Below are 27,534 nucleotides of genomic sequence, written 5' to 3' on the forward strand. Positions count from 1 at the left end.
TTCACAGAGCATATAATACACTGAGATTATTGCTTTACAACAATCCCATCAATAACTTAATGTAGTTTATTATTATTGTTGTTGTTGTTGTTGTTTTTGTTGTCACTGTTATTATTATTACATGTTTAAATGGTTGTATTTTATTTTCGGCATCAGTCTCATTCTTACAGCGTTATAACTCACGGTGTGTGTTTAATAAAATGTCATATGGGGGTTAAAATGATAGCAGGCTCAATCTGTACGTCAGGGCTGCCTTTATTATTTTGTTATTTTTAAGGAAGGGAAGAGAGGGTCTTCATCCTGAGAGTGTGAAGCTGGACAACATAACGGTATGCCCCTCCACCCCCTTCCCACCCCAGAGCTGTGGACTGCAAAGCCTGGTGGGTATTGAAGTCTTCACAACAAAGAGACAAGCCGTATTCTCAACGGCTAATGCGGCGCTGTCGCTCCCACTGAGGACTACCGGTACCGAGATGCGCAGCTCGGGATGGTTTCCGGTAAGTGCGCAAAATGTTTGGACCGGGCACTGGAAGAAGGGGAAAGTGTGAGGTGAGGAAATGACCGGGCTGCTATTTTTAAGTCGGCTGTAAGTACTTTCAAAAGAGGAGGCGGCGGAGGAGGGACGTTCGTCAGGAGGGATGTAGGGCTGCTGATTCCCGAGCAGCGAGTACAACACGGTGAGTTTGCTGCAGAGATGTCTGCACAGACAATAACCTGCAAGTTGCGCTCTCAAGTTGGTTGAAGCAGCCGTTTTCAGAAAGCGATTTGCACGTTCACAGTGCGATGCTGCGCGTGAAAGTGCTGTGTTTCTGCACAAAGCGAGTGCCACAGGGTCAGCACACATCTTTGCTCCTGCTGCAATTGTTTCACACCCTGCAACTCCATTTTCCCCGCTGATGCTCTGCTCAGGAGACCGTGCACAACAAAGGATCGGGATGATCAGGATGTGCATGGTGTGTGCCGATGAATGCCGTCGGAAGGTCCGCAGACCGGTTATTTATCCGCGTCATATTGTGCCATATATGCTACATCTAAACTATATATACTGAGAAAGAGAGATGGCCAAAACGATTGTCCCTGTATCTGTCTTATCTCTGTGTAAGTGTTGGTACTGGTGTGCAAAAGAAGAAGAAAAAACATGGATTTCGGTTACTTTTTAAGGACATATGATGCATTTATGGTGGGGTGTAACACCTATAGGCCCATCTTCAGCTCACAGTAATAATTAGCACACTTAAAAGGGTAATACATTGCCTCAGGGCCTGCATCTGTAGGCTTGATAAATCACAGCATGGCGGAAATGTCAGGAACAATGACAAATCGGGGGATAACAGACCCCACTCTATTTATGTTTATTTGTTTATTTACTCTATTTCATAAAATGTGTCTACCGGCAGAGTTTTTATTTTGAGGTGTGACACCGGAAGTCGCCGTTCTCGCTGCGTGCCTGACTTGACTCCGGTCTCTCTTCACTCAGCAGCATCTTGACTCCACTGGCGCGAGATCCGCGAGGAGAGAGAGAGGGCAGGTCGGTGCCGCGAGCCTTCTCGCACGGGCTCCCGTTTTTCCTCTCCTGGTGCCGGGGAGTAGCAGCTGTTTAATTTGATGCTTTTTTACGACATTGTCCGATTCAACCTCTCAGGTAATTTTGTATTTTTGCCTCGGGAATGAAAACCGGTTAAGTAAGAGTCCGTTTAATCTCGGCGATACAATTAGAAATCCGCTGTCCGTGTAGGTCTAATTAGGACATGGATTGTTAGGGCAGCGATGAAAGACGCGATATGTGCATGTGTCTGACATCAAAGTGTGATTGGAGAAATGGCAGTCTGGCAGGGCAATTTATATTTATTGTCATTTTTTCTTTCTTATACGGATTCATCGCAGCCCATTATTATGGAGAGTGCATACTTCTTCAAGGACGTTATAAGCTATACTGCCATGAGGAAATGAGAGTGAAGTAAATTATTCAGCTTTACTCCAAACCAGGCTGATAAACTTCCATCTCAGAGAGCCTCCTGATGGAGAGGAATAAAAATGTGTTTATAATAAGGCTATTATTTTATTGTCTCAATTTCTTTTCAATGCATTGTGAAGCTACTGAATCTGACACATGATAAAACTTGGCTAATGGTCTCATCAGGTGTTTTCTCTACTTAAACATGCAGTGAAATCCATTTCCTGTGGTTCCATCCACCATAATAACTCTTGAAGTTAATGTGCTCTTGCAGAAAAAAAAGAAGCTGATGGCTTGTGTTCGGGCTCGTTCCACTTCCCACTGGAAGCCTCCTCTTTAATGGACCATTAAGAGGAGAACCACAATGGTTAAGCTGTCGACTGTGCCTGATTCATTTGGTTAAACCGCGCAGATGAGACTAGTCTGAGCATCACATTCCTTAAAAGCTCTTTGCTGAATGTCTCAGATCAATCCTCGTTCGCAGGGCAGCCGCTGGCAGGGAGCAGAAGTGGGCGGCCTGCTCCGGTGTGTAAACATGCATGTGCGCCATGGCAGAGCTTGTCGCCGATAATCGAATAACTTCACTTAAGTTATGCTTGGTTCCCCTGCAGTGCAGCCTTCACGCAGGTGGAAGGACACTACAGAAGAAAAGTTTAGCAAAGGCGAGGAGCTTTTTGGGCTCCTTGTAAAAGTGGGGCACTGGTCCCTGTGGTGAGAGGCACTTTTCTGGGGCAGGCACAGTGATGACGCTCTCCCAGCACAGATTGGGAACAGACACCCTCGTCCATCCATTTCGGAAAGAGGTGTAGAAACTGTGCAGCCCGGGACAGACACCTACAGAAAGGTCCAAGCGTAGACACAGCAACCGGGGTTCGATCGCCATGTTCTGTTTTACAATCCTTATTTCTTTTTGATACTTCACTGGAATTGGCCTGTAAGTATGCCTCAGCTCAGCCTACCTGCTGCAGATAATAACTTGTATTCAAAATTTGCTCGTTGTGTTCAGTTTGTAAGAGTCTACCTAGGGCTGGGCGATATATCGAGTTTTTTAAAAATATCGATATATTTTTATATGAGATATAAGATGTGACAGTATCTTTTATATCGATATAGTCTATGTTACGTTATAATTATAGTTGTGGAGCCACAAGTTTGCCTCTCTTTTGTCTTTACGCAACGGTACTCGGCCTCGCCTCTCCTTCACTGAACACAACTCCCCCTCCCTCCCCCATTGCTTCACCTGCAGGCAGCGACAAGATGGACACGGCAAATCTCCGTTAACGAGGTACTGCGCATCGCCCCGTGCGTGCTGTGGGGCTGGACGGCGTCAACGTGTTAACGAGCTAACCACGCTAACGAGCTAACCACGCTAACGAGCTAACCACGCTAACGAGCTAACCACGCTAACGCCATGTACGGCCTAAAATCCTTTCATTCTCTCAAAAATTGACAGCGCGCCTTATGTATGAATTCTGGTTGTGCTTGATGGCCGCGAACCGATTTTATGTGGTACACGGCGCTCAGCAATCTGTCAAAAAATGTTTTAGTACGACTTTGGTAAGTTACGGAGCTGCACCGGCTTGATGGATTGTCGGAGCATTACGGCTACCGAGGAGCCTCGCGGAGTGATACGTACTGTGCTTCAACGTAATATTACCTTATTGTGTGTGTATAAGGACAATAAATGGCACCTGTTAAGAGACATGGTTACAAAGAGGATTTCAAACTCCAGGCTGTCAGTCACACAGTAGAAGTTGGGAACAGAGCAGCTGTGAAATCTGTCTTTGTTATTATGCTCAGCGTCTTTTAGTTTACATTTTGACTGCACAATTGTGAGCTCTTTGTTATGCACAAAAACAACATAGTTTTCTTTTATTTATGGAGCATTATTATTTAATAAATGCTCATAATTTATTTTTGAGTAGTTTTTTTCATGCTTTTCGTGTCATGCTTTGACTAAGAACTCTCTTTTTGTTCTTACCTTGTGGCTTTAAAAAAATATCGAGATATATATCTTATATCGTCATCCAGCTAAAAAATATCGAGATATGAATTTTGGGTCATATCGCCCAGCCCTAAGTCTACCTTGTTAGGACTTAAGCATGAAGTTAATTACTTTCTTCCAGTAATTTGGCAGCTTTTTGTGCCCAGAACCCTGGAGTGAGAAGCAGACTGCTATTTAAAGATGGCATAACTCAGCCAGCTGCTGCCGTTTCCGCTCCCATCGTAATTGAATCAGCACTAGTAGACTGCGTCAGTGAGGGCGTGTGCACTCCGCAGAAGATTACACAGTCGGGACCTCTAGGCGGTCTTTAACAGTCACTTTCACATACCTGGTTGGTGCATTTGGGATTTGGAAGCCAGGCTGAAATAATCGGCCATGCAGGGATGTTTGTGAATAGTGATTGATAAGGTGGGCAGGTAAGTTAGGCCTTTTTATGTATTCTTCTCTCCGAAGAGTTCAGCTCGAATTAAGAGTTTGTGTCATTAATTGATTGTGTGCATCCCGTTTTCTTCGATCTGCTTGTCCAGCTGTGTGAAGCGATATATGGCAGCTGTTAGGGGCCTCTGAGAAGGTATCTTTCGTGGTTAAAACTCAGAGGTTCTGTACAGTTTCGATAAACACATTACTTTCATATCGATCTGTTCTGTACAATCAAAAGGCAGGTACAGGGTTAACAACTCAATAAGGAACTAGGCCATGAACATCCCTTTTTTTAAATCTGTGACTGGCTGTGAGCGTGACAACAGCAAGTGAAACAGAACAATATTTTACTGTGGAACGTATCTCCTCAAGCCAGTTCTTTATTTATGAAAAGCCTGAAGTGAAGTCGAATAATCCTGTTTATATGTATAGATATATATGGAAAAGTCCCAGTATTTTAATTTCCACCCCCTGCCTTTAATCCGCTCGTACTTTGAGAACCTAGAGATATTTTCTCTTTCCGTGGAACACTCACCGCACAGCTCGATTATTTTGAGTCATCTAGCCAAGGCTGTGGCACTGGGCGGGAGTGTAAAAAATTTCATCTCTGACCACAAATGCATCTGCCTCGTCTCAGTGGTGTTAGGGTTCTCATCCAGGCTGTGTGAGTCTGTATGCGAATGGCTGCACTACGAAGGCTACAGTAATTTCAGGCTTTCAGGCAGTGCTGTTTGGCCTGTTTGATGTGCAAGTGATGTTACTTACACTTCTTCTTTTCAAAGGGAAGCTGACCTCTGACAGAAGAATGCCAAACTGAATATCCAGAATTATATATGTAGTGAACTGTTTGCGTTTATATATGGGATATTTGGATTACTAGCTTCCTTAGACTGACAGAGCTTACCTTCAGGGTAGGACATTGGCCAGTGATAATGTTAATGATCTAGTCAAGGGCCTCCGGTAACAAAAGCCAGCACACTTTCTCCTAATATATCCCTCACTGGCAAAACCATTAGATTTCAAGGCAATAAAGCTGCAGTTTGCCTAATTTACTCAAATGTAAGATGATATGAAGGCCATTAAAACCCAGAATTTTGCCTCGCAGTGAAGCTCATCAGTAATATTTAAGAGCGAGAAGGAATTTTGTGGCTCAAACCCAAACTTTATGGTTTGGGTTTGGCCACTTCGTACACTGACAATTATAACCAGCGTTTTTGTTTGTTTTGTTTTTTTCACATTAGATTGCTTGTGGTTTTCTCACTACAGAAAACATTTGTGCCTGATTTTCTCTAAAAGATGTGGCTTCCATAGTATTTCAGCTATTTTATTGCTAAGAATGTCTAATTTAGGCTATGCTGTACAATCATGCTTGCATGTCTTGTTCTGTCATTGAACCATTTAAACGATCAACAAACACACTGTCTTGAATTATTAATCAGGTTCAGCTGGGACTAGAACTAATGAATTAATGAGAAAATAACAAATTATTTTCTTTATAGCTGAAACTTTAAATCATTTCAATTTAATTGTATTAATATTGTGCAAAATCACAACAATAGTCACCTGAAGGAGATTTAAAGATGCCATAACAGACTCGTAATATTGTTTTATTTATAGTTTAACTTTCTAGAAATGTCAGAAATGTATGAAATAATTCCATTCAGATGTTGTCATGTGCAAAGAAAGTATATGATTCCTGCAGTATATGACTAAGAAACTCACCAACACATTAGATTTGAGAGGGTGGAGCTCTACCTTAGTTCATTCTGTCTCATCTCACTAACACGCTTTAATCTATACCTAGCCCTTTGATATTATCATTCCACTAAGCATGTGACATTAACTTGTCAGCCAATTTGGAGGTTGTCGGCATATGCTAGGAAAGTGGTTACTATATCCCCAGTCACACAAAATCTGTATTCCCTTACTGGTTGGCAAAAACCTCCTTGTGCTTGCTTTGGTTGCTAGCATATTGCTGCAGTCACCCTGAGTTTGCATGGAAGTGGTTGTTAGACAAACATGAAAAACTACAGTCAACCATGGAAGTCTGCCTGAAACCAAAGCAGTCGCTAGGAAGAGTTTTTCCATCATAATTTCATTCAGCAAGAGCCAGCAACCTCCAGGAACCAGTGGCAACCAGTCGGCAAATGCACATTTTTCCATAGCAACTGGTCATTATGACACGTCCAAGATGGCAAACAAATCTCAAGCAAAGTGTGCATGACATCAACACCTGGCCCCCCCCAAATTCCCGACAGTTTACATACTGTTTACAATTTACAGCGGTCCCCAACCTTTTTTGCGCCACGGACCGCTTTAATGTCAGACAGTATTTTCACGGACCGGCCTTTAATGTGTCGCAGGTAAATACAGCAAAATAAAATGATACGACCAAGACAAAAACAGTGGTATTTTGTAAATATAATAATAAGCGCAAATTCACTGTGTAATTGTGTAACTTTATTAGCAGCGCCCTCCTGAAATGTGCCAACAACATCCTCCTCTCTGCCCCTTGATCCTCTCTGGTTGCTATGGTAACGTGTAAATATTTATTTCAAAATAAGACACACAACTACAACACGGGAAAAGACCCAGGGAAACCGAGTTAACAATAAAAACCCTGAAAAACATAAATTTCACACACGAGCTTCAACTCTCGCGGCCCGGTACCAAATGACTTGCAGACCTGTGGCGGTCCATGGCCCCGGGGTTGCTTTGGTAATGGTAAATGGTCTGTATTTGTATAGCGCTTTACTTGGTCCTAAGGACCCCAAAGCGCTTTACACTATACACAATCATCCACCCATTAACACACTGGTGATGGCAAGCTACAGTGTAGCCACAGCCGCCCTGGGGCGCACTGACAGCGGCGAGGCTGCCGGACACTGGCGCCACTGGGCCATTTGACCACCACCAGTAGGCAACGGGTGAAGTGTCTTGCCCAAGGACACAACTACCGAGACTGTCGGCGCTGGGGCTCGAACCGGCAACCTTCCGATTACAAGACGAACGCCCAACTCTTGAGCCACGATTGCCCCAAATAATAATATACCCAGTATGTGTATGATTGATTTAATCGATTTGATTAAAACTGCAGTAGATTGGTCCAAACCAGTGTGGTTGTAAAGTCTTTGCAGTGTTGTGTTAGTATTTGAAGGCAACATGACAGAAGATGGACCAAATGAAGGACGATTCCCAAAAACATACTGTTGACTGAATGTGCTACAAAGCTTAGCTAGATGTGCATCAACACTATATCACTGACAATGTATTTTTACTTCTAATTATACAGCAGTTATACTTGTTAATGAGTCAGTACTGCAAAAGTAAATATTTCTGCTTGGTTTTCTTTGCTGCCTTAATTATCAAAGCTTTTGTGTTGTGATTTTGCTTCTGTTTTCCAGCTTTTCTATTGCAAAGAATGGACGGTGCACCACTTTGAGTACATAAAATTGTTATTTGTGAGCTTGTCCATGAGCGGTTACATAACTGAAGTGTCATTTTACACACGACTCTGATTTGAATGAATGCCAGAAAGCCATTTACTCATTACCGTCACCATGTATACATCAATGGATACAAACTGTGGCATCAGACCTTATGTGATTTAGTGGACTGGAGCTATAGTCTGCTTTAAGCTCTGTAAAGTCTGACCAAATTGTATCCGTTGTTGTTACACAGGGGCTTCTAAAGGCCTTTGTATTATTTCCTTCTGCTTTCTTTCTCCTACAGCACACTCCTTCAAATACACAATAGATTCATTCTGGTATTAGAAATTACTTTTTTTGCTTCATCCAAACTCATAGATACATCTTTTCCGGACATTTATTGCCAGACAGGTTCAAGCTCTGAGATATGGAGTATTATTTGTCTGGTTGTGACTTTTAGTCGGTGTGCCTGTATTTTCACGCCCAGGTGTAATCGATTTCTCTTCGCAGTCTTATCTGAAAATTTCTGGGAATGTGTGGATCTCCTAGTTGTGTGTTGTATGTCAGACTGTGATGTGATCGACCTTGTTTTTCTCTCTTTCAGAGTGGATAGGATGGTTGGAGGTGGCATCGTCAACATGCTAGAGACCTGAAAAAATACTGCTGTACTGTTGCCAAGAACCCCGACCACCCACACCCCTCCCATGACTTTGTGTAGTGTATGTGTACGACTTTTTGCAGTTGCACAAATCCAATTAAATATACAGAAGTCAATGCACAGGAGTTTTATTTATATATCATATGCTTTATATCTGAAGGCAATCTAAAGAGTTATAGCTAATACATAAAAGGGAAAAATTGCATTAAAAACTATAAATTGAAATAACAGAAGAAAATTAATTATATAAAAGTATAAAATGAAACAAATGTAGAGCTGAGAATGTTTCTGCTCATGTATTAAACTTGTGTTTTTCAGGAGATGTTGATTGGTGTGCCTCAAACTCTGTAATGGAAAATCGTGGTGAGTACCAAGTTACGCGTTGTGGTTTTTTTAAATGCAGTGTTAATGCTGTGTTTCACTTTATTCCCCCATCGTGAATGACTCATTGCACACTCTTGTCAGACAGGGCTGGGGATGTTTATGTACATACGTGCGTACCTGACTTAGTCTCCCTCCCTGCTGAAGTAGCCTGTCCCAGTCTGTTATCCAGGTCAGGCCAACAGGTTCTGGAGTCATGCGGATTGGCTCAGTTCTCGCTGGAAGCCAGCCCGGCGTGGTGGCTTTATGTGGGGCACAGGAAGAGAAAAGGAACGCTGCCGAACACACTAGCTCTCCATCTTTAGAAGCAGCTCGAGATGCAGCCAAATGCTCACAAAGCTCTGATCTATCCGGGCATAATGACACAGCACAGTGCTCTGGATTCCTCTGAGGCTCAGACGAGATTTTATTTTTTCTCCTAATGACACTCAAACGTCAAACGAAATCAAAGCACTAATTCAGGGGGTCCACTCGTTTACAGAAAGTGCTCTCTTTTTCTTTCCTGCTCCTCTCTATTTTCAAGCCTGATACAAGACTGTGCTTCTTGGCAAACATATTTCAAAGTCATGCTAATGCTTCCAAGTCTTTTTAAAATGTGATATAAGGGAGTTAAAGAAGTGTATAAAATGGTGCCTGGAGACATTAAAGGAGACGAGCAGCACGATAAACACCCTGCACTAACATTAGGTTACTAAGCAGGAGTCAGCTAATGCTAGCGTGCAAACCCTGTATAGAAAATGCAATGTTTATTTCTCTGATCAAACTGTCCACTCAACCTGTTCAGCGTCATTCTGTTGATGGTGATGAGAGCATACTGGACCTTTCCTCAGAAACAGTAATGCATCTGATCTTGCAAAGCATTTCTACTGGTCAAGGGTACTGATTCAAATTACATTACTATAGTTGCATTATAGGTGTGTATATATAACTATATCTTGTGTGTTGTGGTCTGAGATCTGCAGCTTCAGGTCTAGTGTTTTCTGTGTTGGTTAACTCTTTTTAATTCACTATAAAGGAATATTTTACATTGTACGGATATTACTGAGTACACGCACTGCACACGCGCCATATTGAAAACAAAACTTGTCTTTTCCCTGGAATGGTAGGCATCTTTCAGTGAATGCTGACCTGTGCTATGAGCCAAGGAGGGAGGGTCAGCAAGGAAGGGGGAGTCCAACTCCAGGAGGGAGGGAGGGGAGGTCTGAGGATATTGTGCGAGGGAGGGATGAGGGAAGGATTGAAGAAAAGGCACAGAAGGCGGCTAGATGACAGACACAGAAGCATAAAAGATCTTAGGGCATACGGGGACTTTGTCGCAGAAGAAGCACGGCAGGTGAAGGAGTTGATCTGTATCGTGTAAGGCTTAAAGGTGCAGGACAGGTAGGGGCCCCTCAGGGGCTGGATCATGGGACAGAGCCTCCGTGTGGAGATCTCAGCTCAGGACCCACAACAACAACAACATAGCCGCAGTGGTGAGTTTCTGGGCTTACATTCTTGGTGTGCTTTACACAGCTGTGGTTTCCTCCGTCGCTAACATCAACAACATAAAACTATTTTCTCGTTTACTAGTTTTTAAGGATAGAGGACAGAGCAGAGCTGAGGATTGGCAATTGTGTAATAAACTTTGCACAAATGTTGCGTAGCCTCCCCCCTCATTCATCTTTACCACCACAAGGAATGCTAAATCACTGGGATCATGTGGCTAATTCTCTACAGTGTTTTTACACACTCATGCATGACTTGTGCACTTATTTTCTTATGTTACACTGCACAGGAACATCAGATTGCATATGTTGTCTGGCTCAGAGGTTTTACATAATTTTGCACCGCACCAATTATTCCACGTTTCTAAGCGCCACACGATGTTATATGATCGTGCATTTTATGCAAGTAGTGAGTAAAAAGATATATACGGCAGTAAAACGTTACTCATATTACAGTGTCATGTAATGACATTTGTTTCTACTGGATCTTAAATTGTGGAAAATGTTAGGGAACACATTTTTTCACAGGAAACAGTCAGTGCTCGTAAGTGGATTAAATGTCATAATCGGCCCTGACAAAGGTAACACTGAGGTTGGAGGTATTTCCTAATATTTATCCGCCTGGACTTTTGGTTTTTGTGTTAGCGATCGGGATAGCGTGCCCCTTTACAGCAACAATCTCCTTTACCCACATGCTCACCTGACCAGCCTGCCATGACTCAGTGAATCGTGAGGTTAGAGGGAAATCTGGCCAGTTGTATGGGGGAGTAGTAGGTGTGCCTTCTGGATATGGCTATGTTATAGGAAGACACCAGCACAGTCACACACTCCCGTGTTTCCTGTCTGCTGTGGCTTATCTGGGCAGACTTTCTCATTAGAGTAACACTATTAAGAATGTAGCTCTGTTATGAATGGAGGTATTTTTTTTATATATCATCATTCATTAGTTTCCTTGTTGTACCTTTGAGCATAGTGTTTCCATGAGCTGTACAGTGGACTATGTTATTGAATATGAGGGGAAGAGGCTGCCTTTGTTCTCTGGGAGGAAACGGCACTCCACCCTGATTCTGTGACTGCGTTTCCAGCCCCCCCATCCCAGCCCGCCACATTATGTCTGTACTTTTTCTCTCTTTGTAGCCCTTTTTTTTACCCTCTACTCCCATTCCAAAACCCACAGTCACACTCAGCTATAGTGTCACAACATGCCAGACCTCTTCACACTACAGCTGAAACAATGGCTTGTTGGAGAGTTTTTCTCTGTATCTGTGAAGAATAATTTGGAGTGGATCTACAAGCTCTCTTGAACGTGACAGCTGATTTGGGTCTTCTGTACTTGTTTCTTTTTTGAGGACTTTTTTTTTGTACTAGTGGATTGTCACCTTTTATAATCGAGCTTCACTGGCTAATGGAAAAGACCGCTGAGGATATGGTCAGTCGTATCTTTCAAATAGATGCCTGCTGTATGGGCTGAGTCCTCTGCCATCGTCATCTCTGCAGTGCTTTGGAGTGTGCAGGCCTGGCACCGCCAGCTCTTATCCTGCTTCACTGGCTTCAGCTGAGCCACTGTGGCAGAGGCGTCTCTGACAGAACGGTCTGCTGTGTGTGAGAACCTCAGTTCTGGATCGCGGAGAAGCTGCCTTAAGCAATGCTTAATCTGGATGTTATGGCAGCTGGTCTGAATCCTCAGATTTCTACCTCGCAGAGATAAGCTGGATTTCCACAGCGTGGACATGTCTCTCGACTCCGGACTCTCTGCTGTAGTTTCCGTCAACTCTCTGCAACTTGGTCTCCTGCGTTTTCGTCATCTGTGATTTGATGCTGGGATATACACAGGACGGTCGATTTTTGGTTGCTGAATGCTCCTTGCGTCCTCATGGCGTGCTGTTTTAAGTCCCGCCACCATGCAAGCTGGACACTTAACACCCCTCTTCAAGGTAGATTAGTGTCTGCTTTTTAACTACTTGTCAAAAATGCCATTTTTAAACTCACAGTAGGGTAATGAAGTTGAAGTATTGTGATTAAAACTGCTTTCCTATCCGAGGTTTAGAGTCTGTCAGGCTTCCGAGGTCTGTGTAAACACTCAACTCAAATTTTACACCGCCAGCAGTGTGGAGCTAATGTGCCTGTCCTTCAGCTGCAAAAAATGGGTTTGAATCTTGTGTCAGCAACCATTCGCCTTTCTGTAGTGTCACTTAGCACGATACTGAAACCCTGCCAGCTCCAGGGGTGCTGGACTGCAGCTAGCTGATACTGATGTATGCGTATCAGTGTGTGTGTCTCAAATAAAGAAAAAGTTTCTATCCAGGAATATGTTTTGTTGTTTTAGTGTTCCCTGGACTGCCAAGTAAGCCACATCAGTATTGTGTGAGAGCATATTGTTGTGGGAATCAGACTGCAGGGCATTACTGTCGCCAAGACATCCTGTGTGAGCTCGAGACTGGATGTTTTACGTCGGACTCTGTTCTCTCTCTGCTGGTAAATATTATGTCTGCTGAATACAGCAGCTGCAGCCTGTTTGAAAGTCTCTCCAAGCTCAGCGCGCTGTCAGTTGGCCTGTCAGTCATGTGACCCAGAGTGTGTTGCCATGTCTGCAGATTGCTTTTTAGTTGAGTTCTTGAAGCCTTGGTGACACCTAATGATAATTAGTGGTTTTTAAAGAGCTTTTGCTTCTTGTTACCTGTATGTGTGGGTGTGTACCTGAGTGTATATTTTATATATGTATGCAGAATGACTGACAACCTTTTTCTGCTGCTTATGTCTGCATTCGTGTGTGCCCCCTCTTCTCTATGGGAGCAGCGAGGGCTGAAAGGCTGATAAGGCACTAGACTCCATCCAGTTAAGGAATGTGAGTACTTGACAGCGAGAAATCCTGGCTCAGAGCCAGCGTTAGGCTTCTGCTGTTAGCTGTGGATACGTGGAGGAGTCCGTGAGCTCTCAGCATCACCCTGCCAAAGCACGCTCGGCCCCCGAGAACTAACAGCTAAAGATAATAACCGCCATAACGATGCTGGCCCTCTTTAAAAAGCAGCAGATGAGCTCAGTTAAATTAGAAAGCGCCGCTGCTGAGTGGGGTGTCTATAATTTTATGTTATAAGTTCTATTGTATTTGTTTTAAATGTGTGCTTTCTGTTTTAGATGATGAAGCTGAGCAGCACCACAGCACAATGGTGGGAGAGGGAGGCAGCACCGGGGACAGCACCCCTCCCCCGAAGCGCAAGGGCAAGTTCTCGACCCTTGGCAAGATCTTCAAGCCGTGGAAGTGGAGGAAGAAAAAAAGCAGCGAGAAGTTCAAAGAAACTTCTGAAGGTTTGTGCTGCAAACTTGTTCTCTTTGCGAGTGCCACCTCTCCTTTCACCCCAGCGGCCATATCAGTTGTATTCAAAATGCCATTAAAATTCCTCAGTGAACATGTTTCCGCCCAAATGTTACAAGCAAGTTTGTCTCTCGCTATTTTCAGTGCACATAATACAATAAGATGAATACAAGATGTCTCGTTAAGAGATGACGTGTATATGATGGTGACCTTGCGTTTCGAAGCGTCTTTTTTGGCTAATTAATCGTCTCTTTAGCAGTGTGGCACATGCCATCTGTGAATATTTAGAAGGTGGAGTTCTAACATATCATCTAATGCAGGTTTAGGCAACTCAACCTGCAACAAGTGCCGTTGTCCTGCAGGTTTTAGATCTCACCCTGTGTCAACACACCTGAATCAAATGACTAGTTCATTCCCAGGCCTCTGGAGAACTTCAAGACATGTTGAGGAGGTAATTTAGCCATTTGAATCAGCTGTGTTGGATCAAGGACACATCTATAACCTGCAGGACAGGGAAGTCCATAGACTGTATATGAAAGATGGATGTTTTTACTGTGACACCTGCTGGTTACTGAAGTTCTAGACTTTTGGCTGTCTCCTCGATGGTTTGATGCCGGACATAATAAGATAAGAGACCGCTGCATCTGTACGAAAAACCGAAGGCAAAGTATCGCAGAAACTTGACAGTTACAGGGTGTTTATCCTTTTGTAGAGTACTATGTACTTTTGTACAATCTGACTTCAATCTGCAACCAGTAGAGTTGCCCTTGCTGGTCATTAAAAGTATACTGATTTAAGACACTTCTGAATTGGCTTCACTTTTCAGGCCTAGAAGCTACACCCACATGTTATATAGAGTATGTTATATATAAAGATACTTTCTAACTGGTTCTAAGTGTTACTGAATAATATGGGAAACTTACCAGATCTGTACCACAGACCACCAACCAGAAAGCATGGTGAAGAGGTCCAGTTCAGTGACTCGAATTAGCGCAACATATATATATATCTATATATATTGCTTCTGGTGCATGAGATCACAGTGAAAATTTTAAATCATAAATATCTTGGTGAAAAAATGGTCTATAAAATGTCATTTCCTTTTGCTCTTGACAGAACTAGAGAGGCAGATGTCGACAAGGCGCACCCGACAGGAGCTTATAGAACAGGGGGTGCTGAAGGAGGTCCCAGACAGTGGTGAGGGGACTTGTGTGATTCAAAATGTGATATCGTTGCAAAGCTTTGTCTGCGTCTGACAGCAGCAGCCCCGAGGCAATAATGCCCACTCAGACGGTACAGTTAAGTCTTCAGCACATGATAGCAGGAACGCTGTCTTCCCATGCAGCAGGTGCCTGAGACAAATTTAGAAAAGCAAATTTGAGAAAAAAACTGCTTTCACCTTGCTGTTTCTCAAAGTAATGCAATGTCTGTTTAAAATTACTTGCCACTCTCCAGAGCTGAGGAAAAGTGGAACAAATTGTGCCTTGCAGCAAAATAGCTTAGAAAGGGGGGGTGTGCAAACGTTCTGCTGGTCCCGCTGTTGCAGGAGCCCATTTATTAAATCTACAGCAGCGTCTTCATCACGGCAAACACTGACTGTCCATGGGGCTTGAGTTAAGGGCACATTTTATTACTGTGGGAAAAAAAACTGCAAATACCAATTATTTTTGAACAGTTTCTGTATTGATTCTGTAGTCTTTAAAATCTCCCCAAAAATCACTCCTCACTGTATCTGAAATCCAGATTTAAAGAAGAAATAAGCAGCAAAAAGTAAGTTTAACAGTGTTATGGCTCAGTTGGATAGTTATCAGTTATCTTGCCATGCATCAGGTTAATTGTAGAATATTGAACACAGCACTACCAGTATGTACAACTTTAAAAAATGTATCAATATAAAATCTTGTTGTGTATCAAATTAGTCTAAGGAGCTTGCAAAGAAAAGCGTCTGGACTTCTTTAAGTTGCTTGAAGACGTTTCACCTCTCATCCGAGAGGCTTCTTCAGTTCTAAGGTCAAATGGTGGAGAGTCCCAGATTTAAACCTAGTGGGAGTTTCCCCCCACAGAGGGACAAAAGGACCCCCTGATGATCCTCTAATCGCCTGAGCCAAGGTGTGAAACTGGGTGTGGGTCCCAATCAGCCAAAGTTTCGGGTGAGTTCATTGTGAAACCTGGCCCCACCTTATCATGCGAATTCCTGAGGTCAGATGGCCCAGGATGTGAGTGGGCGTTAAGGCGTCTGGGAAGGGTTCTCAAAACTGGATTATAGATGGCAGAGAGTTGGTGTCGTAAACCACCGCCTCTGTTCAAAGATGGTCGCTCACAGTGGACATAGATGGCTTCTTTCACTCCTCTTTCAAACCATCTGTCCTCTCTGTCCAAAATGTGAACATTGGCATCCTCGAAAGAGTGTCCTTTATCCTTAAGATGCAGATGGACAGCTGAGTCTTGTCCTGTGGAGGTGGCTCTTCTGTGTTGTGCCATGCGCTTGTGAAGTGGCTGTTTGGTCTCTCCAATGTAGAGGTCTGGGCATTCCTCGCTGCACTGTACAGCATACACCACATTGTTAAAAGGTTTAGGTTTAGGTTTAAATCTGGGACTCTCCACCATTTGAACTTAGAAATGAAGAAGCTTCTCGGATGAGAGGTGAAACGTCTTCAAGTAACTTAAAGAAGTCCAGACGCTTTTCTTTGCAAGCTCCTTTGACTACGATGACCTGGATGACTGAGAACCTTCACAGACATATTGTGTATCAAATATTTAGCATGTAATGTCCTTCTGCACTTTCTCAATAGCTCAGAATATCATTCAGTCTTCTAATGTATTTGTTTGGCCAAAAACACTTGGTGAATACTCAATCTTTTTAGATGGAGAAGCACAAAATGTGAAGCAGTCGTATGTAAAGAATGGCCACACTCTGCCTGTCGGAGGAGGAGGAGTCATCAGCGGTGTCAGGAGCCCATGCAACCAGGGCCAACTCCCCTCAGATTCAGATTTTAGGATGAACCCTGCATGGCTCGTCCAGCCAGATGACCGAAGGGGCCGTTGTTCTCCCTCAGATGGAGACCGCCGTGGAGCTTTGGGCTCCAGGGGAACAGGACTGCACGACGATGGACGGAGAAGCGCAGGGATCGGGGCACGGGCGCAAGGGGAGGGCGAGTGGAAGTCTAATATGGCCTGGCAGGGCCACATTCACGGACAAATGGAAGAGAGCAGACATGGTGGCAGGCTTCACCCTGACGACGGGCAAAAGAGGCCAGGACTGCAGAAGGCCCCATCCGAGGACGGCAGGAGGAGTCGGCCTGCAGAAGGAGATTGGAAGCCTACACTCCCTCGGCATGCATCTGCTGAGGAGGGGAGGGCCCGGAGAGGTGAGTCACTTCCAGTAGTTGTCCTCCCTGCAATCTGAATTTTTCCACCAATTTTTACAAGTTGCAATCAAAGCAGCACTGCTGTTGTCAGTGTGAGGCCATAACCGATAAAGTGCACACCTTTTACACCTTAACCTCCTTCATATTCGAAAAGTCGGTGATTCTTGGGTACCTTATCCCCTCCTTTTGCTGTCACTTTTCTGCTTATATGCTGTCCTCCCAGATATAGACGGGCTCCTGTCAGCTCCCGGGAGGCCTGCTCCAGCTATGCTTCTTATTCAGGAACATGAGGGAATTGCTCGTCCTCTCTTCTCCTCTCCTAATTAATGTGGCGCGATCGCTATACTCATTATTGCCCTTTAAGGCTAGCACAGTGAGCTCAGTGATAATTGGTAAAGTGCCACAGCTAATTGATTTCCCAGAAAAATAGAATTTGTTCAAAAATAATGGTGTTTAGCTCTGTTTTTAGATCTCAGCTGTGTGGTTATCGCTCACGTGACAGGTTATTCTGTGCCAATGTGTAAACATGCTAGGAGTTGAAAAACACATAGCACAGAAAATTTTGTCCACTTTCCTTCATGTGTCATTGCTCCGCTCTTCGTTTCATCTTACCTTGTTTTTTTCTTTTTTCTTTTTTGTGATGCTACTTTTTTTTTTTACCTCTCCCACTCGCATTTCTATCTTTATCACATCTCCTGCTTCCTCTCTCTCTCTGTTCTTCAGTCTGACTTCCTGCTTTCCTCTGGATTAGTTCCTCTTTGATTACATGGCATCACACTGATAACACTTCTGTAAATAAATAGCCCTGAACCTGAGAGCGGCAGGAATGGCGTGGGCGCAGCGTTGGGAACAGCGTGGGGGCCGGCTCGCGGGTATAGTGGGGTGGGCAGAGGGATGTGGGTTTCTTTTGGTGGTAATTGCAGCCGCCTACTCTGTTTATCTTCACAGCTGATCCCTAGATAATGCCATTCTCAAACAAGTGCTATCACAGAGAGTGCTTGGAGTGCTCAGAGCTGTAGAAAAGTGGCTCATCGCTGAGTCTCTGAGCTGAAACATTTATAGCAATCCACTGGGATATTTGGTGAGATTTTGCTAATTCATTGAAGTGTATTTGTTATGATCATGCATAAATAGAATACGGTATATGCACTACAGCTGAAAACCAATCATTTATTGCTTAAGTTTATCAGTCTCAGTTGACGTGCTGTAACATTTAAAATTATATAAGCAGAATTACATGTTATGATATAAAACTATATGGTTAGCTGCTTTTTCCTTTTTTTTAGAATCAGACAGCCATTTTGCTCCTGACCTGGACACCCTACGTGAACCTCTGCCACCCAAACAGGTGATCATGCCTCCAAAGTGGCTGGTGAGCTCCACCCCTGAACCTGGCAGCGAGTGTCCACCTCGAACTCCATCCAACCACCCCACGAGCCAGTTCTCTTCTCCGTCGGGTGTGATGTCCAAACCTGTTCGATCGGTGTCTTCTGCGTGTTCCAACACTCAGCAGTCTTCGGCCGCTGCCCTCGCCTCCATCTCTCAGCCCGCCAAGCAGCCCCCTCTGCCTCCACCCAAGCCTGTGAACAGGGGCAACGCGGCCATGCTGGGTAAGCCTTTACTAACAGTAGCTTCTTAGGTTAACAGATGTTGCAGGGACAGGAAGCATACATCAACAATCCAACGCCTGCTCAGTTAGCGTGTAGTTTTCCAGCTGGCGTATACAGTATGTACATTTATGCGTCAGTGCACTACTGATGGTAAACTCTTCAGCACAACATCCTGTATGCGATACTATCTTAACAGCACGAGCTGCTTTTCCCCAGTTAATTACTTATTAAGCCTGGATTATTGTAGCAGAAACGTATTCCAGCATTTTACGCTATGAGGATAACAAGGACTCGTGTGGCTGTGGGCCACTGCTTCCACAGATACAGTGTAGCGGTTCTGTGGTTTTGCCTCATCTGGGATCGTGTTTTAATTCCCAGTAAGGGGGGGAGGGGGGGTATTACAAAAATGCCCTATTTGTCATCAGTTTATTATACTAATTGTTGTTCTTGACACAAATAGAATATAAAATGAGTCAGTTAGGAACTTACACTAGTTTCAGGTTAACATTTACACTACAGAGAACTCCTCGAGATCTAATTTCTCAGTACACTTGTTGACAGTTTACTATGAAGTGACTGTATTTTAAAAGCCAGGAGGCTTCTTTGCTTTGTGGCCAAGAGACAAAAGGTGTTAATAAAACACACCCTGAAGCAGATACTGTTACAGTTACAAGGATAGTAATCATGTTCTCACCTATGTGTTTGTTTTAGTGATTATCACTTCGGGAAACAGTACCATTCCCTCAAAGTGCAACTCTGTTTGTATACAGTTGTGTTCAAAAGATTACATCCGCTCATCACTGGCATCGTCATGATCATCCAGGGTGGAATGATTGTAGAGCGTACATGTGTAATGACTTTAAAAACACGAATTTGGGGCACAAGTTTGATTTTATTCTGGGTTTTCTCGATCCACTCGATCAGAAGTATACATACAGGCTCAAATATAAACACTCACCCCCACTAATGTTTGGATAAATGTTCCTCAGCAAGTTACACCTCAACCAGACACTTTACTTACATAAGATCATGTTATATGGATATGTAACTACTTTGCCAAGTTTTGGAAAAAGACCGAAACTGTCAATATGAAATTCAATTCAGTTTAATTTTATTTATATAGCGCCAAATCACAACAACAGTTGCCTCAAGGCTCTTTATATTGTAAGGTAGACCCTACAATAATACATACAGAGAAAAAAACCCAACAATCATATGACCCCCTATGAGCAAGCACTTTGGCGACAGTGGGAAGGAAGAACTCCCTTTTAACAGGAAGAAACCTCCAGCTCAGGGAGGGACGGGGCCATCTGCTGCGACTGGTTGGGGTGAGAGAAGGAAGACAGGATAAAGACATGCTGTGGAAGAGAGACAGAGCCAAATTCCTTCTAGACAAAGGTTTTGTAGTCAGACAAGACCTAGGAACATGGTACTGTTGAGCATGGTGTTGGTAGCATCATGCTCTGGGGCTGTTTTGCTGTCAGGGGTACTGGTACATCGTATAAAGTGGATGGAATAATGAAGAAGAATGACTACCTCCAAATTCTTCAACTTCACCTCAAATCAGCAGCTAGATGGTTAAAATTCCAACAAGACAATGATCCCAACACTCATCAAAACTGGTTTTGGGATGGATAAAGCAGGATAACATTAAGCTTCTCGAATGGCCTTTCCAAAGACCCGACCTCAGTCAGGAAAATCTGTGGACTACACTTAAAAGTCGGATACGTGACTCTGTGTGGATTAGAGGAAACCCAAAATAATTTAAATTGTGTGCACCAAATTCTTTTTTTAACTCATTAAAGATGTTTGCTGCACAATCATTTCACCCTGGAAAAAGAAAAGTTGAAACAGTTCAAAGAAATCATTAAATGCCCAGAATTACTATGAAATTCATGGCCAGGATGAGTGGATGTAAACTTCTGACCACAGCTGTAACTTCTGAAATCAACAACTTACACAACACCAGAAAGTAGCTGCATTCATTAAACATACAAGCTGAAGGCCTCCATCTCGTCCCTGTTAGTCTCCGCCCTGCAGGGGGGAGAAAACGCTCAGCTTCCTCTCTACTGGTCCTGCTGGAAGCGAGAGTGCGACTATGATGTCTACCTGTCCCTGCCTGTCTACCTGTGCCGGCGGGCTGGAGGCCTGCGCTCAGGTAAAAGGATGCCCCCCTGGTATTTCTTTGGCTGGGGTGCCAATTTCTGGAATGCCCTCTTCAGAGTCTGCACACTTCATCATGTCGCATCCTTTCCTGCTGCCAACATATGTCTTCTGAAAAGCCTTTAACTTGTTCGCCGGCCTTCATTGCTTTTCTTTGGACCTGGTATATAAGAGCCGCATGCATATAACAAGCTGGTAATGAGTGTGCTTACTGTATGCAGGAGACAACTTCTGTGTGAGTGCAGTTGAGTGTATTTTGCCTCTGAATAAGGGAGGGCCTTTAGCGGGTTCCAGCTGTGTTCTGCTATGCATCAAATGAATTTTATGTCTCTAATCCACTCAGCTCTCACTCAAATGGGATGGATGGGTGGACTTGAATGGATGACTGAATGGGTCGAAGAATAAAAAGGCAAAATGTTTCTAACATAAGGGCTCGACTTATTATAGAGAGGAAGTCCATTACAGTGTAGGTTACTGCATGTTGTAAGTCTGTCAGCACTGTTCACTTATTATGTCTGCTTTTAACAGAAATGTTGCCTTAAAGCTGTCCTCTGACGTCTTAAGAGCCAAATAGCAAATATGCAAATGTGCATGCAAAACTGGAAGGTTTGCATTTGAGCTTTTTGTTTAGGAGCTTCAGGAGCTTTAGTACGCTAATAGATGGTGTCGGTGCGGGGTTAGAGTCTGGCTGTGAAGAGCATGGATGCATCTTTTTTTGTCTCTGTGACCTGGAGCACTCGCTGCACACTGGTCTTTTAGAGCAAAGTGTGCGTTCATGGCCGTCATGTGAACCAACTTGCTGTACGGATGCAGTAATGCTCAGTCAGACATGCAATCCCAGCATTCGTGTGTCTTCTGTCATACCGGGTATGTTATACATGCGTGACTGATGCTTGTGCACTTGCGTCACAGTGACAAACTAGATTCAAAAGTAAAGCACTTGCTAGCAAATCACTCACACGCCTAAGCTGTAGCTGTTTTTCTTTAGCAGTTACGGTTGGATTAGCTCTTTTTCGTTTTGCAGGTGACTTCACCCAAGCAACAGGGGCCGCTAGCCTTGTTCCGGCCAAACCCTCTCCTCCGATGCCTCCTAAGAGGACCACCCCAGTCACCAAACGCAACACAGAGGACTCTGCTCTAAGCCATCCCATCATCCCCTCACCACTTTCTCTGGAGGAACACAGCAGCCTCCCCATGGGCTTCCAGCTGCCTCCCCCTCCTCCATCCCCACCCCTGCCGACTCACATACCACCTTCTCCACCCCGCCAACACATACAGACCCACCACCTCCACCATCAGCACTCCTACCCCCATCCGCTGCCCCAACCCATACCAATGCTTTTCGACCCACCGAGCCCGACCAATGAGTCTCCCCAGCGCCCGGCTCCCGTACCGCTGCACATCATGATCCAGCGAGCCCTGTCCAGTCCCGGCCCGGCTCAGCCACATCCAGACGGGTCGCAGCGGGCACACGCACTGCTTTTCGAAACACCTCTAGAGTACCAAGGAGGAGGTCGCCCTCTGCCTGTCAGCATTCAACCACTAAAACTGTAAGTTTCTCTGCACAGAAAAGTCTGTGAATCAGTGTATACAAAGACAGTACATGGTGAAGAAGTATGGAGTCTGCACTTGATCTGTCTTTGCATGTAGCTTTTGGATCTTTCTCATCCATTTTCTAAACTGTGTACATTTTATACTTACTTGTATATCCATTTCAAGCTGAAGAAAGTCCAGTCTTCATCATTGTAAAGTCAGATATAGCTGGAGGGACATATTTCAGTTAAATTCATTGAAAAACACGTCTTCAGGATTAGCCCCAAAAAACCCCAAAAGATGGTTTTATATGCATGTATTTTTTTCCTGTTAGATCTGAGGATGACTACTCAGAGGAAGAAGAAGAGGAAGAAGATGATGAGGAAGAGGAGGAGTATGATGGGGAGATTCCACAGCCAGAGCTGGAGCCAAGGAGTCGCCGGTGCTTGGTCGGTGACGCTGGCATTTGTGTCATCCCACGGGGAAACAGCAATGACGACGACGAGGAAGAAGATGAGGAGGATGAGGATGAGGAAGGCGAACACGACATGCACGGGGAGGACAGTGATTCAGATGGTCCTGTGCCTCATAAAGATGAAGACTCAGACGAAGATGAGGAGGATGAGCCCCCGATGAGTAAGCATAACAAACTGATTCGGAGGTCATTTAGTGGCTTTCCCGGACTCTTTGTAAACCTGTGCAGTGTTGCTGCTCCTTCTCAGCTTACTGCATCTCTCTGCTTGGCTTTTATCCAGGCGCACTGGCCAGCAGGGTGAAGAGAAAGGACACGCTGGCTCTGAAGCTGAGCAGCCGTCCCTCTGCTCCCGACAGGGATAGGTTTACGCAGGAGAGAAGCAGCCGAGATGACCACCCTCCAGGACAGACCGGCCTCACCTGGCAGAGCAGAGAGCAGTGGGAAGCCATTCGCACGCAAATCGGCACTGCACTCACGAGGTAAAGATGAGCAGTATCATTGTATTGTTTAAAATGACAGCAGTGAAAGTGCATTTCCTGAAGAAATTAGACCAATTTTTAAAAGATCCTTGACCTGCTTATTACCTGAATGAGTGAAGTAAATGTGTAAAAATAGGACTCCATTTTTCTTTTCTTTTTTTTTATTTCAGGCGACTAAGCCAGAGACCCACTGCTGAGGAACTTGAGCAAAGAAACATCCTCCAGCGTTAGTATTAACTCTCTCTGTCTTTGTTCATGATCCTTGACTTGTTTGGACTCCTTTGTTTCTGGGTTTTAGCAAAACCACTCCTCATTCGTTCGTCCGATGCTTTTGCCTCAGCGTTTGTTAACAAAGTACATTTCACATCTGTCAACAACAAGCACATATCTAATTTTAGAAATTGCTTTTAAACCTGCCATCAAACCAAGCCTTTTATGCCAAAGTCTAAATTTGGCTCTTCTATTCTTTCTCCCATCTTTGTTCTTCCCTCAGCTAAAAATCAGGCTGACAGACAAGCCGAAGTTCGAGAGATCAAGCGACGGCTGACCAGAAAGGTGAAGCAGCACACCTGCAAACATCCCAGTGTTAAACCATTTATTTACCTGATATTAAACTGACATAAAAAAAAAACATCTTTATTGTAGCTGAGTCAAAGACCCACGGTTGCAGAACTACAGGCAAGAAAAATCTTGCGATTCCACGAGTATGTGGAAGTCACAGATGCCCAGGACTACGATAGAAGAGCAGACAAGCCGTGGACTAAGCTCACTCCTGCCGACAAGGTAATCAGCTGCATGTAAAGGCTTCATCGGCACAACCGCTTTCTGATACAGCACTTTACAAAATGTCCAAGACAGTGTTACAAACATATGCATTTTAAATGTTAAACATGTGCAACTCCTTTAGGTTAATATAATTTTTTAGCAGTATATTGTCTCATTTTCTTTCTGAGTTCATGTTTAACCAAATTGCTGTTTTGTCTAGGCGGCCATCCGGAAGGAGCTCAATGATTATAAGAGCACTGAAATGGAGGTTCATGAAGAGAGCAGAATTTACACAAGGTATACCTTTTAGTTGAAACTTGACTGGCTGATTGATTGCTTTGGTCAAATGAGTGAGGTACTGTGTTTTGCTGATTTGTTTTTCTACACCACTCCTTTATGTTGGTGGGGTACGGAGTCTATCTCAGCTGTTATAAACCGAGAAACTGGCTACACTCTGGACAGCTCGTGAGTCCATCGCAGAGCTAAAGGAGAGACAGATGAACCACTCACACTCGAGTTCACATCTACGGCCAATTTAGAATCACCCATTAAGCTAACATGCATGACCACCCAAAACCTAGGACTGTGGGAGGAAGACGGGTACCTAGAGCACAGGGAAGCCATGCAAACACCACACAGTTTTTTTTTTTGTTGTTATTTATTTCTCCTGGTTGTGTCAGGGAAACCATGAAATATGTAATGCACACTTGAGAGTGATGCATCTTTGAACACTTCCTGCCATTTGCAACCAACCTTGGCGCTCATCCTGAAGACATCTCCCCCCCAACAGCAGGTTTTAGCTAAAGGAGTTTGTTACCGTGCTACTGTGTCAACACTGTTTATTTCATACTCCCTTAATTGTTAACGACCTTCAGGATGTCACTTATTTTAGTCTGTAGACATCAGCTGCATTAGCTACACATGCACTGTGTGTCCTGTGATTGCTTTACACTTAAAGCCATCTTGTGTTGCTTGCACCTAAACACTTTAAATATGAATTAGCAGTGGTGATCTGCTACTACATTAATAGAGTTGTGACCAGTAAACATCCATGTAGTCATCTTTCTTATGCATGCCTGGTTGAATGGCAGAATCCAGCACTAACAACGGGCAGAAGAAGACTTTTAGAGAAAAATCTGTACCTTAAATAGCAATATAATGAATTTCCCTGCATTAAAAGCTTAAGGATTACCAAGGTGTGATCTTGCCTCATGAGAGCTGTTTGTTTTCTTTAGGTTCCATCGGCCTTAACATCCCCGCTTCCGGATAAAGAAGCACTTAAGATCTCCGGCAAAGAAGCAGCTGCTCCCTATGCAGACAGATCGCCCTTTTGCGTCTCTTGAATGTACTGTTATCAGGGAAAGCCTGGAACCGACTCCACACGAGAATGCTTCTTGCTTGTCCTCCATCGCCCTCTCACTACATTGCTTTCACTGAACCGAGGTGTTGGTGGGTGGAGACCAGATGCAGTATTTCTCCCAGACGGCAGGGGGAACCACGTGCCAATAAAGTGGAGAAGTGGCAAAGGACCTACAGGGCTTACTCTCACTCTGCTGTTGTGTGGTGCCCCTCAGGGACTCGGATATAGTTACAACCTTTAATGCGGCCTCGTCCTGTGTTGCCTTTTTCTTTTTTCTTCTTCTTCTTTACTGTATATGGAAAAGCTAACTCATCTTTGCTAATGTAATAACGTAGAATAAAAATGGTAACAATAATGATGACCTATAACACTTCACACAGTAATAATACACACAAACGGTCAGGAGTTGGCTGAAGACTTAGATATTCTGTTTTAGAACTGGACATCTCTGGGATATCGTGTGTTTGTTATCCACTCTACAGACTGCTGCTGTGATACGTTAGAGTGAAACTGGAAGAGATCTCATTGCAAAATATTCTGTAATGCACAAAATATTTTCTATTACAATTTTGATCACAAGGGTAGTGACAGCTTTTCTTCGAGCCTTCTTTATTATTATGATTATTATTATTATTTGGCTTGCCTGTGTTTGTGGTTGTGATGTGAGTCGGCCTTTTAATAGCTATAGGAAAAGGTCAGGAGGCTGTTGGTGTTTTAATGCGTGCCAACACACCCAATACTGGTTTTCATATCACTGATTTCTGCAACCCACTGCATGAGCCATTACAAAATCCAGTGCCACCGCGTCTGGATAATCTCTCTTCATTTATACTTTTTTCTTTTGTAAGTTTTTGTACTTCCCTTTAAAAATTGAACATGCAATACATTCTGTAGCCATTTTAAATAAGGTCGTTACGATAGTGTCTAAACTAAGAGTTAAATGTAAGTTGCTTCAAGTGTAGATCAGGGATTTATCACAGAAAAAAAGAAAAACCACACCTGAAAACGCATAATTGGTCAACAGAAACTCAGTTTGGCTGGAACTTTTTGAAACTGCAGAAGTGTTTTACCTTGTCTTGTCTGGCCAGTAGCTTACAGGGTTCTCAGTGCTGTGTGTATAAGTTGATATAGGTTTATCTGATGCTTCTGTATATCTTGTCTTCCTTTTATTTGAAAAGAAATTTTAAATATAAAAGTATTATAGGTTGCTATTTTTTTAAGCAGAACATGAGTTTATGATTAAATGCTACAAGAATGGGAATATGAAAGTGCACCTTTCTGTAAATCTGAGTTCATTTTTAATTGAATGTGGAGCTGAATGAGCTGACAGTCTTCTTTTTAATTGTAAATAGTATGGATCTAATTAAAAATCTTGCAATTCCTCGAACCTTCTTGTGAAACAGCTCTGCAACTGAGGTCCAGTAGACCTAATGACTGAATGAAAGAAACAGTGGGTTTGCAGCAACACCTGGTGGCGATTTAAGTTTTTGCACTGTCTTTTGATATATATTTTTTAAATTGCTGGTTTAAGGACCTTTAGTGTAATTTAAAATGTATTTTAGGTAATAGGTTATATTTTAGATTATTGGAAAAGGTGACACAAAAGGGTGGGTGTGTCAAACATGAGCCCCCGGGGGCCAGATTTGTTCCTGCAAAGACTCCAATCTGGGCCACTTGATGGTGGTTTTGGAATATGTGAAGGAGGGAATAGATTTTAAACTTTTAACTATATTTTTTAGAAATTTTACAGCTTTTCCTACTGATAAAATCTCCCATATGGGAGTAATCAAGCCATAGATAAATAATCAAAAGTTCCTGCTTTTTCATATGGACTATAGTCATTTCTTTTTACAATGGGCCCACAGTAAAAATAAGTAAATAATTATAACAATGAAAAATGAATCTTCTGTGAATTACCAACATCTTTCAATTTTGTAATTACTGAAAAGTCTGGACAGTTAGCTGCCAGAACCTTTTCTGTAATTTTACTTGTTTATTTATTTGTGCTAATAGATTTCTTTCATTTACTACAGCAGAATGTCTTCATCGTGTACAAAAAACCGAGCGGTATAGTTGAAATTGCACTTTTCATATTATTGGGATTAAATGTTTAGGTAAAGGTCTTCACACTGAGAAAA

General features: G+C 43.4%; 1 protein-coding gene across 8 annotated transcripts; it reads left to right on the top strand.

Moving 5' to 3' along the window:
* The first annotated feature begins 476 nt into the window (after positions 1-476).
* Positions 477-26,783, top strand: phactr4b (phosphatase and actin regulator 4b). Of its 8 annotated transcripts, none has more exons than XM_085177616.1 (16): positions 477-497; positions 8,412-8,526; positions 8,784-10,318; positions 13,466-13,636; positions 14,760-14,840; positions 16,508-17,011; positions 18,298-18,621; positions 20,648-20,779; positions 21,809-22,334; positions 22,652-22,953; positions 23,073-23,271; positions 23,442-23,497; positions 23,765-23,826; positions 23,917-24,054; positions 24,257-24,333; positions 25,272-26,783. In XM_085177616.1, exons 3-16 carry the CDS (start codon positions 10,252-10,254, stop codon positions 25,285-25,287), a joined length of 2,655 nt encoding a protein of 884 aa, XP_085033742.1. In that variant the 5' UTR covers positions 477-497; positions 8,412-8,526; positions 8,784-10,251; the 3' UTR covers positions 25,288-26,783. The 8 variants fall into 8 exon arrangements, with proteins under 8 accessions (XP_085033742.1, XP_085033739.1, XP_085033740.1 ...); XM_085177613.1 differs by lacking the exon at positions 477-497 and adding an exon at positions 505-677; XM_085177614.1 differs by lacking the exon at positions 477-497 and adding an exon at positions 693-1,642.
* The last annotated feature ends 751 nt before the right edge of the window (positions 26,784-27,534 follow it).

The sequence above is a fragment of the Neolamprologus multifasciatus genome, chromosome 11, assembly GCF_963576455.1.
Source record: "Neolamprologus multifasciatus chromosome 11, fNeoMul1.2, whole genome shotgun sequence".
Taxonomy (NCBI): domain Eukaryota; kingdom Metazoa; phylum Chordata; class Actinopteri; order Cichliformes; family Cichlidae; genus Neolamprologus; species Neolamprologus multifasciatus.